Source organism: Anas platyrhynchos, chromosome 18, assembly GCF_047663525.1.
Source record: "Anas platyrhynchos isolate ZD024472 breed Pekin duck chromosome 18, IASCAAS_PekinDuck_T2T, whole genome shotgun sequence".
Lineage (NCBI taxonomy): Eukaryota > Metazoa > Chordata > Aves > Anseriformes > Anatidae > Anas > Anas platyrhynchos.
Window position 1 is genome coordinate 4,391,194 of NC_092604.1, and position 12,274 is coordinate 4,403,467.

At 39.9% G+C, this 12,274-nt stretch overlaps 1 protein-coding gene across 1 annotated transcript in view; it reads left to right on the forward strand.

Moving 5' to 3' along the window:
• Window positions 1-12,274, forward strand: part of PNPLA7 (patatin like domain 7, lysophospholipase) — a 125,936-nt gene that overhangs the window by 30,661 nt on the left and 83,001 nt on the right. Inside the window, exons 18-19 of the mRNA XM_038188048.2 lie at window positions 4,831-4,962; window positions 6,182-6,305. Of these exons, the coding sequence (XP_038043976.1) occupies window positions 4,831-4,962; window positions 6,182-6,305 (256 nt within the window). The remainder of the gene's footprint in view (window positions 1-4,830; window positions 4,963-6,181; window positions 6,306-12,274) is intronic.

Genomic DNA, 12,274 nt, shown 5'->3' on the forward strand with positions numbered 1-12,274 from the left:
ACATGTGTGGTGCAGCATTGGTACAATACATCCTGTTGTAAAACAGATAACGTATGTGAGGGTTTTAAGTACTGAGGTGAGCTCTGACCAATCTGTCAGATGGGTTTTTATCCTCAGTAAGAGGTAATGCAGGGAACATACTAATACTGAATGGCGATTATCTTCTTTGTTCCAGGTTTATAGAACACTTAACCCAATGGGGTGTGATTTATGACCCAAGATTCATAGATTTCATAATGCAAATAAGAGAATCTGGCCAGAGTCTGTCTTTGCTGGGTTAAGCATTTCTTTATCAGGCCGTTTCTCTCAAACGCAATATCCTTTTTTGCTGGAGAACCACACTAGTTCTGTTTCTGACCACAGTAATCAGCCCAGGCTGCTGGATGTGTTGTGAGTGACAGGTTTTGGTGTAACCATAGGTTACAATGCTCCCTGATGGAACAAGTCAAAGAATAATGCCCCTGTGCAAGGTGGGTGGTACCTTTTTGGAAGTAATGCATGAGTTGACTTACATCTTAAAGAGTGATGATATAGGCATTTATTAATTAAAAAAACACCCAAACACGCTCACCACTGCTAAAATGGCTGTGGCTAGTCTCATTGTCCAATATTAATGATTCATACTCTTGATTCTGAGCCTATTGTTAAGGTTTAGTGCTAGTTCACATATAATTTGTATCAAATACCTCTATTTCCTTTACTAAACTCCTTTTTCAACTCCTTCTTGAATGTGCTATCACATAGTCTTGTGTTATACGTGGACTTGTTGACTTGTTTTCTAGGCAACTATTATGTGGTATATTTCTGTGTACTTTTTACTTTCTAAGTAATTTGAATCGTTTGTGTTCCTGATCAATTCTTACCCTGCAACTTTGTTTTTCCACCTCAGGCAAAAGGCTGTGTTTATAAAACTGAACTTGCTGTTCTCAGCGATGTGCTTGGTTGATTAGGTGTGTTTTTCCAAGCCTGTGCAGTGGATGTCAACTCTTTGACCTAATTTCTGATAGATACTCCCCTCTTGTGCCATTCCGTGCAGCATCAGATAAATTTCATCTAAACTTTTCTTCTTTCTTTCTATTGTTTTCCCACTTGTTCCCAACTTTAAATTTCATTTTGTGTTCTCAGACAGCCAGTCGATTTCTACCTTTCCCCCCCACCCCCTTCTTCTGTTCTAATATCTAGTCCTGGCTCTGTCATGTTCCTGAGCTCGTTTCATGAGATTTCTCTTCTTAGAGTTGTTTCTTGTTTATTCCAACTTAAGCTTTTTGCTTCCATTAACCCTTTGTGGGACAGCGATCTCTAACACAATGTGTCACCTTTTCTTCATTTGGGGGATGTTTCCTAGCCCATCTCTTTCTCATTTAAGCTGTCCATTCACTGCATTTGTCCATCTCTGTGATCTTTCAGCATTAAATCATCAAAACTTTTCCAGAAACCAAAGCTTTGTATCATTTCCAACTCCTGTTCCCATATTTTAAAATGCTGTTACAGAAAATCTTTCAAAAGCATGACTGCTTCATCTATATGTTCTCTTATTTTTGCTTCAAACTCCGAGAAAGGAAAAACTTTATTGATAAAATCAGAAGTTTTATTTTTCACTTATCATGCAGAATTCTTTGTGCATAGTCCTGCAATCTTAGGCTTTCTCTTTTTCTCAGAATCTCTCTCTGATTTGTTTCTTTTTTTTTTTAACCTTACTTAGTGACCAGAAGAAACTTGACCCAAACCTCCATTATTCTCATTATTTTCCAACAATCCTCTCTTCCTTTCTTGTCACATATATTACTTTTTTCTTTGAGGTGTCCCAGAACGTTGTATGTGTTTTTTTCTCATTAGTTAATGAGAAGGTGAAGCAGAAAGAATGTGGTTGATAGTTGCCATCAGGTGAAGAGCACAGTGATGGAAGTAGCCCAGGGTTTAGGATTGCAGGTTGGATGTTGGGCAACAGATTAAATCCTTTTAACTGAAACTTTGGGGCGGGAGCCTTTATGTGGTGCTAATATGCCTAAATAACTATCTGCAAAAGTAGAGTTTAAGTATAGGGGTGACACAAGCTAATTATATAGTATATACCTTAAATGCTTTTCTATTTTGCTGAAGTGATGCACTAAGTGTGCAGTGCCTACGCTGCAACTGTTGGTGTCTCCTGACAAAAAATGTAATCAAGTTGTCACCAGGCTCTCTTGAGGGAATATGCTCAGGTTCTGCAGTACGAGGCAGTAGGACTCTGTCACATTTTCTGCTTAAGTAAATTTCACAGTTCAGAGTCTAATCATGTGTGCTTGCCAGAGAAGCAGAAATGCTTTGATTTTGATTTTATATTGCCAGCCAAGCTGAGTATCAAATTTCATCCACATCCACAAGAACATCTCTGTAGTTCTCAGTCTTTCCCAGGCACCAGGTTAGCCCTTTCATAGCTGTTAGCTTGCTAGTTAGGAATTCTGAGGATCCCTTCAGAAACAGGTTTTTGTGATAGAGAGCTTTGGCTTTTCATTTTTGTCATGCCAGTCATGTGCCAAACGGATGAGAAATGAAAATTCCCCAGTGAAAGGAAGGAAACCTAGCTGATAATGTAGGAAAAAAAATATATTTTCTCTTCTTGTGCATGAGGGTGGGCTTTTACCTTCTGTGCTAATACTCTTGAAGTTATATAGCAGTCAGTGAAATAATAGAGAGCTCCAGACTGAAATTAAAAGCAGCCTCTTACTAGTTTACATTTAGAGTGCATTAAGTATTAAGATATGTATCTTGAGAGAGGAAAAGGTGTAAATGGCTTCTTGATTTCAGCAGACAGCCTATGTGGGTGGAGACTTTGGGAGCTAAATAAGCAACTAGAGTAAAAAATAATGAGCTAAAGCATTCAGGGGATTTTGGGGGGCTTATTTCTCCTTTAGAGCAGCTTAGAAGGGGAATAGGACTGGGGATTTTGTGTGTGTGTTGAGGGATTAGGGTTTTTTGTTTCCCAGAGTTTATTTTGGGGTGTCTTTTCCAGCTCCTTTGGCCTTTGCACATAGTCACATTACTGTGGTAAAGTTCCCATAAGATAACATGTTGCTTACAAGTGCAATAATAATAGTTCATCAAAACCAAGGTAGTCTGTAGACATCCTGGGTTGGAGATAGCAGCGGGTGTGGAAACCTCAGGATGAGATAAAAGGGGCAGGAAAGGAAAGCTGCCCTGCGGTTTTGTAATCCTGTTTCGGCTGGACTTTAACTGGTGCTGAATGTCAGAGCTGATACTCAGTTTCACTTGCCTAGTAGCACGTATGAATGCAGGGATATGAGTGTGGTGAGCTCAGCATGGACTCAGCACGTAGGGATATATTCCTACAAATCTCTTCTGTTTCAGATTCAGAGGTTTCAGTTGAAGAAATCACAAGCTTCATTATTCCAAAAAGAAGTTGAGACACTCTGTGAGGAAGAATAGAATAGTCTCGTGTGATGGACGTGAAAGCTCCCCACACCACCATGTGATGCGCTTGACCCATTGCTGTTAGCTCAGGGTCTCTTGCTGCAGCTGTAGGACTAATGACAGAAGTGACACTTTCAAAACTTCAGAGCAGTTTCTGTATTTCATCCAGGCTATAAGGAGCTCCTGGAAAGTCTGCTTTTAATATCACATTCTGGGATGATGTACGACTCTTCAGGTTTTCTCTGAATTCTGCCAAGTTAGAGTGAGCCACAGCCATATTGCCGAAGAGGATTGTCAGCGAAGACTGACAGTGCTCCTTCCATGCTTTTCTCCCCACCTTTCTACTTTTTAGGCTAAGAAGGTTAGATGTGATGTGTGCGTGATTTGTGCTTAGCTGAGAATTCCTACGCATGCAGGGGTCTCATAAGCAGATTGCCTTATGGCCGTTCTTATCTTCATTGTAAAGGGAACATTGATGCAGGAAAAGATGTGTACTTCAAATTCTTTTTTGTTTCTACCCATGTGTGGCTTTAGCATAGCTCTGTCATCTCCCTCGGTGTGTGCTTCACCTCCTGGGTCTGCACGCACTTAACTTCTTGCTTCTTTCTGAATTGTGCTGCCTCTTGTGAAATGCCCGCCTTAAGGTGGTACACCATGGCCTGCAGGAATTCAATTGCTATTGATGCTTCACGGGAACAGGAAAGGTGCTGTACCAGGGGTACCATCTAGGGAAGTGTGTGATCAGCTCACTCCTGTGGAGTAATACTTCAGTAAGAATTGGAGTGCTTACTCACGAGATGCTGGGATGCAGTGATTCCTAGTCTGAAAACAATGAGAAATAAGACATTTGCTGACAGTGATCGGGTGTCAGAGAGAGATTTCCCTCAGGCCTAGTGGTGTAGAGTTTGCAGTCATTGCTGGCAGAACATTCCTGAAGTTCTGTGGTTTGGAAAAAGTGGAAAAAGTGCTAGATATCTGATTTCTTTAATACTAGAGACCTTTAAGCATCACTCAAAAGATATGGTATGAAGATCAGAAGCTTTGTTAGAAGACTTTTCTGTTCTTTGTGGTCTTTGCAACAGGGAAAAGGAATTATTTGAACTTCTGAGCATGTCTTTTTTTTTTTTTTTTTTTTTTTAAGAGTATCAAGTGTTACATACAATACGGTTCTGATCTGAAATAAAATCTTGTGAGCATGTGTGGGAGTGAGAGGTGTAGAATGGCAGGGAGGGACGGTCTTCTGGGCAGTACAAATGTTTTTCTGAGTCATGAGAGACCTGGGTGAATGGTGATTTTGGAGAGTGGTTCATAAACAAGAGCTAGCATGGCTCTCATCCATCCCACTGCATGGGCTTGTTTACCAGTCTGTACCTGTTCCTGCTTTGGGGAAGTACCTAAATAACACTTCTTGTTTTCTAGGATAATGCGGGAGCAGCCGAGTGTTGTGCTTGGTGTGGCTCACACTGTTGTAAAGAGAATGTCCTCATTCGTGAGGCAAATTGACTTTGCCCTGGATTGGATGGAAGTTGAGGCTGGGCGAGCTGTTTACAGGTAAGATGTAGACAAAATTCTGTGTTGTTGGTTCAGTATTCAAGTTTTCAGTGTTAAGGGTCTGTGCTCCTTCGGTAACATATGGAATAAAAACTTTTTGGAATAAATTTATCAATTCTATCAGCTTTATGTTTGCCTGTTTTGAGATTTTTTTTTCTTCTGGAGTACCCTTCAACACTGCTTTAGTCACTTATCTCCAGTGGTTATTAAAATCCTTTCATACTATTCTTCATATTTTGTGTTGTCTTGGCAAGCTTTTAAAGTGACATAATAGATTAAGGTGTAGACAGTTGTATTTTTGGTGGTAGTTTCTGCATTTTAAGGGCGTGAATATCTTTTGTTCATGAAGTTTTTTGGCCTTTCTAAAACAACAGAACTGAAAAGTAATTTGGATAGGATTATTCAATAGTAGATTGAAAATAGAAATTACACTTTATGTTTAAGGGGTAGCAGTTATCCTTGGGAAAGCTTAATTGTATGGATTTTGTACTAGAATGTAATTGAGGCATTATATGGTTGCATTGGTGGGAGAATAAGTCTAACGTAGTGTGTGTACCATGATTGTAATTTATGTGACTATTTCTGCAGCACTAATGCTAATAGAAACTTTTGATTACTATGTGTATCAAAACAAATGTAGTTGTCAACATCTTGTTAAAAGCTTTTGGAAGTTTAGTTTAAACTCCACTACCAGAAGTATTGTACTTGGCCAGCATGTGATGTTACGGTGGAAATCTGCTTACCAAATAGCATTCTTAATCATGCAAACATGATGTGGCAAAAACTTCCCAAATAACTAACATGAGTGCACTAAAATCAATCTAAATCCCGAGTCACTTAGGGCTTTTTTTCCCTCTTTGACCTGCAGAATCTCTCCATGCAGCCACATCAGCCTTGCAGTGACAGCAAGCCCCTGCTGTAAGCAGTACTGAGCCTGACTTCTCCAGAGATCACTTGTGTGCTGGGCATCTGTGTCCAGACCCAATACTTAGCAGTTGTTCAAAGCCTGTACATTTAAACATTAAAACATATTTCCAAGTCACCTTTTAACAGGTGGTTGTTCAGTTTCTTGTTTTCTTATGTTTAACTGTTAATAAAACATTTTCCTATGACCTCTAAGCCTGTTAAAGAAAATTGATCAACTTATTAAAAGACTTCAGATGCATCTGCTGAGTGAAGAAATTAAATGAATGCTTGTCCTTGGCTGTTCTTTCTGTAGGCAGGGTGACAAGTCAGACTGCACGTACATTGTGTTGAATGGTCGACTCCGCTCTGTCATACGGATGGATGATGGAAAAAAGCACCTGACTGGTGAATACGGCCGAGGAGACTTAATTGGAGTGGTAAGGATCAGTTTCAAAAATGAACAGTTCAGATGAGAATTTGGTATTGGTATTGACCCTACACAAAACAAACATTCTTGCTCTGGTCAGGTGTTAGTTAAGACTTTTGACACATTGTAAAGATGGAAAACCACTTCGACCTGGAATCTCGTATGATAATACATGAATGGGATTATTAGACTTGATTTAAAGACAAAAAAAAACAAAACACCTCCTTCAGAGATGAGCCAAAAAGCCCATCACACCACTTTGTTTTTTTTTTAATGTGGGTTACACTTGTTTCTGTGTTGAGGTAAATGCAACTGCTAAAATAGTTCAGGAAGAATTGAAGGAACGAACACCGAATAGTCATATGAAATGCAGTATCATAGAAAGACTTGAGTCTAGGGGGGGCTCCTACTGGTGTTGAGTCTAACCTTCACATTAGCAGAGCTAACTTCAGGTCTGCATCAGGCTGGTCAGAGACTGTGCAGTTATTTAAAAGGTGTTAGTACAACTTTTGACTTCAAAACTGTGCTATTTATCCATGTTTAACTTCTCTTCAATGTTTGGTTTATTGTTTGTTTCTCAGATCTAGTTGAACAAGAAACGGGAATCCTGCATCATAAGTGTGCGTGACTTGCTTAATTTTTGTACTAGAAGGCTTCTGAAATAATGAGATTTGTTAAGGTCCTTTTCTGCTTTCTGAGTTGAAAAGTAAACATTTACTGATATGTTTATAGCCAGAATCATTGTATCTCCGAATAAAGAAAATGTGAGTTTGTATTAGCAGTAGATGAAGAAATTGTTTCTAGAGACCGAGAGGGAGAGAATGGACTGCAGAGCTCTTTTTCCTCTAGAGAACCAATTCAAGATTATGTTGATTGCAAAAGGTGGTATTTCTGATCCAGAACTCAAGTGTGCCTAGTGTAGAAGTTCCTGTCTTCTGCTTCCTTACTTCTGCCCTTGATCACTGTAACATCTAATGGGGAACTCTGTCTTCTGTGGCTGGGGCAGGAGTACTTCAGCATGTGAGACCTGGTTGTTCCTGATGGCAGGTGGGTTGCAGTCTTGGCCTGTACCTGCATTGTAAAATATTTGCAGTGCAGGTCTCTGGTACGTGGAGACTGGCGGCTGACCTAATATCCCAGCTATTTTGTTTGAGAAAAGTAAGAAATTTTCATCTAAAAAGAGCAAAGTCTTTGGGCCTTTTTAATATGTGCTACTTCTGGTTTAGGGCTGTGTTTGGAGGAACAGGTCTATTTTTGCTGCTAGTCATGCCTGCATTTTTTTTTTTTCTTTTTGGGCATCTCTTTAGGATACCTCATTAGAGGTAAAAATGATATAGTTTGATAGGAATAAAGGATGTGTGACTTTTGTGACTAATTGTGCTGGTGTGAGGTCTCAGTGTGTGAATAAGGCTTTGGCAGTTTTAACACATACAGGTATTTTCCTGCTCTTGTTCTCCAGCTGCAATCAGCAGCCACACAGCAGGAGTTTTGCAGAGCTCCCAGGTTAAGATAACCGAGCTGTTCTACGTTCTGAAAGCAGTTTTGGGTGACAGTGGAGCATGTGGTTGAAATTCACCCTATCTGTATAAGCAGTGGTGCCTTCTTTGGCATCACACTTCATGCTGGCTCAACTGTTTATCTGGTGAGGAGAGAGGTTGATGCAGTGGATGGACTGGTACGTGCTTGCTGTGACAGTGCCATGCTTGTGGGTGAATTCCTGGACATGGATACAGAAATACCCGTTCAGTTTATATCTGAACTGAAGTCACTTTTCTGGATCCATGCTATGACATGAATCATTTGAAGACTTTTGTGACTCTGTGGACGTCATCTACTCCTTCCTACCCACGGCTCCCAGGCCCACTGACTCATGCTGCCATTTGTTGAACGAATCTCGATGCTCTGTCTGTCTTTTGAAAAACATGGGGGAGGATTTGTAAAGATTGCCAAGATTAATGTAGTCGTTCTTTGCAGAGGGCATTAGTAAAATGACATTTTTCCTTTTAAAAGGATTTGTTTATCCCGTTCTGCAAGATCTGTTATAAACCTTTAAAAGCCTGCTATGTGTTTATTTTTTTTTCTTTGTTCTTCAAGAAAATAAAGTAACTGGAGGGTTCTAGGTACTTGCAGGAATTAAATTAGTAGCTGGTATTAGTAACTGATAGTTTGGTCAACCTGTGGTGTATTCGTCCCTGAAGTTTCTCCAATACCACTGTGTCATTCTGAACTGTGGACACTAGCTTGATACAAAAGTCTTGTAATCGATGTATTTTTGTTTATTCCTTTATCTCAGAACTTTAAAATGGTATGTGTCATATGCATAAGAGATGAGTATCTGCCATTTCTGCTTTCAGAGGAAAAGTCCGGAAAAATGAAGGATTTCAGACAAGATGTTAATTTTTCAAGCATGTGCAGGCGCTCCCAAGGATTAGCGTGTAGCTCGAACTGTTTTGTTCCTTATACTGACTCAATGGCATCTGTTCCTGAGGTCTGTCAGTTCAGGGGGAGAAGAACGGATAAGATACTGCAAAGTTTGCTTTCCTCATCTTGTTACTTGGAGCTGACCAGAGTAGTTACGTGTGGGAAACGTTCGCTATTCCTCGAGAGCCTTGTAAGAGGGACGATGCCAGATGCTTGCTGCTAATGATCGTACTGATGGGCAGTTCCAGCTGCTGTATTAGGTGATGTCAGAACTCCTTGGAAGGCCTTGCATGTAACTGTCAGAGGACAATGATGATCTATCCAATAATTCCCTCATGTATGAAATACAGTTGATGATAGTGCAGTTGTCTAGAGACTCTGGTTTGACCCGTTTAGGGGAGAATCTTTGTAATTTGTTGGTGCCATTTCCCACAGATTTGCATGTGGAAAAATGTTGAAGCTTTATCAGGCTGTTACATAATTGTGACTTCATTAAATTGCTGTATGAGCTAAAGGGTAAAATGAAAGGTACCTCCTCTAGGTTTTTTTTCTACAGGGTCCAGGTGTTCTCCAGAAGAAATTAAGGGGAGGGGGGGAGTAGAAATCTTGCAGAATAATCTCCTGCCAAAGAAAAGTTATTTGTATTTCCCTCTCCCCTCAGATACCTGGATGGAGACAGAATCTTCGATGTAATTAGCTTTTTATGTGAGTCAGCACTGCGGCTTAAGTGGAAAGGCAGTGGTGTTTCTAAGAAGTCAGAACTCCAGACAGTTCTTCGGGATGTTGATGACAGCTGTTGAGCTTATAATATTTTTAAAAGCTGGGCTGTTGCATATGTCATAGCTAGACTTATCTGTGGCCACCTGCCTCAGAAAACTGCTGTCTTCAGTATCTTACTAGAAAACCAGTTGGCTTTCAGAAAATGTCCTGCTGGGGCAGTAGCAGTGATGTTCTGGTTACTTCAAGATTCTTTCTGCCTCTCTCTAACAACCAGGATGCCCTTCACTTAGTAGTAGGTTTATACCCATTTTTTTTTGCAGGTAGCAAAACCAGTGCAGGAGGATATTTTTGCCCTACCATTTTCAGTGCAGGGCAGCACAAGTGCTAAATTACAGAGTGCTCATCTGCCAGTGCTGCAGCATACCAGTTCTGCTCTGCAGGAAATCACACTTGGTTTTAGAAATAATGGCTATTATAAGTGTTTTCAAATGTTAAGCTCTTTTTCTCATTAATGTTAATATAGTTAAATGTGCATGGCTATTTTCTGTAAAAAGTTGAAAGAATAATCTGTAAATGGCTTATGATTTCCTCAGGGGTTTGGAGCATTGTCCTTTTGAAATGTAACACTGCTAGAAATCTTTAATTGCATACTAATCCTCAAAGGAAACACCGGTATCAGGATTACACTTGTCAGGCTTTTGTTCTTTATCAGTATTAATGTTATCATACACTGCCTGCTTTTGACAGTGCCAAAGCTAGCTGAGTATCGTTGTGCCCTCAACAGCAGCACTAACACTGGGCAAACTCTGCTCTGTTAAGGCCGTTTTGTTTCGTAATTTTGAAGAGTGTGGATTCTTTTTTTATTTTGCCCATTAGTTGCATGTAACTTTTTTTCAGGCCATGAATTCATTCCCAAAGCTTTAAGTTAGTAATAATCTTAGGTAATCTTAGGTGAATTCAGGTTAGTGCACCTCAGGTACTCTGCACAGGCTGTATCTATGGAAATTGGAGGCGGATGAGGTCCAAGAAGTTACCTTAGTATTGAGCTGGAACATGTGGTTGTGGAAGGAGGTGTTCTCCTTCCATCTCTTCCACCGCCTGTCTTGGTAATATGTTACTAAAAATTATTACTTGCCTAGCACTTAGGTGTGAAATTGTAAGGAAAAAAAATAATGGTATTTACCAGCAGAGAAGTGAGATATGGGAAGACTTGAGAAATGAGTTCATATTTGCACAGCTGAATTAGTGTCAGACTGAAATTAGAAGCTCAGTGTCCTGATTTCTAAACCTGTTTTGGGGGCGTTCTTGCTGGAATGAAGTCACTGCTTTGAGTTTTCTGAACCTTGGCTTTCTGGGGGCTTCCTCACTTGGTGTGAGCTGTTGAGTAGTGTATATTGTTCAGATTCTCTTATCTACCACAATTTGTTCTCTTAATTACAACAATTTATCTTGTATCTTGATTTGTCTCAAGTTCTAACAGCTGATGAAGGTAGGAGACTGTTCATAACTGAAATAACATGTAACTAGTGTTAATTTATCTGACATTAATACTATGTGGGTAGATAATTTGGTTTTGTAGGTGCCACAGATAAAACTGCAGAGAGCTTTATCTCCCTAGCCAAATGCTCTTTAGAGAATATAAGGATCTTTGACAGACAGTGGTAGATGTGGTGACCTGCTGGATTTCAAGTAGGTGACTTCATTCATCAAACTGCCATTCCTTAAGCTAATTTGTCTCCCTTCTGCTTCCAGCTAAGCTTCCTTTTGATAATATCATTGCTATTGTCCATGTATCAGTTAACTTTTGGTACAACTTCTGATCCCCACTTCAGGACTATCCCACATTTCACTTGTCTTCTGCTCTCTTCTCCTTCCCATTTTGAGAAATGTTGCATCAAACTATACTGGCTTGTGAATGATGAGAGTTAATACCTTGTCCCCTTTAACCTTTGCTAAATGTATGAATAAGTTATTAGCAAAAGTTTTTTTTTTTTTTTTTTTCTTTTTGGCAAGCAACATTAAATAGAAGAGAACTGTGATCTCTTTTATCATGAAAATACTTGGAGGCTTGCAAATAGTGAGACGCAAAGTCCAGCAGAGGTGAAAAAAAGTATTCATGGAGGAAGAGTCAGCAGAGAAGAATGGGGAAGGATGTTGCTAAAGTTCCAGCTGGGGTTGGTATGCCTGTGATGTATGTCAAGCTGAGTCAAAGGCAATCAGATCTGTCCCCTGTAGGAAAGCATTTGAGCAGGTCACCATGTTCTGTTATCCCTGCTTCCATCATTGAAATTCAAGCACCATTTCGTCGTAACAGGAGTGTGCCTGCCAGTGGTATTGCTCTTCAAACAGCGTCAATAAATTTTATGGATTTTTCTTTTTTGGTGGGTGCTCCAGGTAGCATTTGGTGTATTTGTGAGGTTTTCTGCTTGTTTGTTTTTCTTTTGTTTTGACTATCATGTTATGTTATGGGAGCGAAATGTGCATGCAACTTCCCATCTTTTCTACAGCCACATGTAAATAGGAGTGAAACATAAATACACTAGGTAGGTCTCTTAGGTCTGTCCTTTCCCTTTTCTGTCCCTTCATTACATTCACTGCTGCTTACAGGACTGGCATTGCACTGGTACAAAATGCAGGCTCAGTCCTCTCAGGAGAACCTGACTTCCACTGCCTTAATTACAAAAGGTAGGAAGCTCAGTCTTGATTTTTGCATGTATTCTACGTGTGTCTGTAAGTGTGTGCATATGTCTTGTATATCCATGTGTATGTATGCGTATATAAATCTTATTTATATGCATAGAAATAGGAGAGAGGGAGTTGGATTCCTTTTTTCTGCAC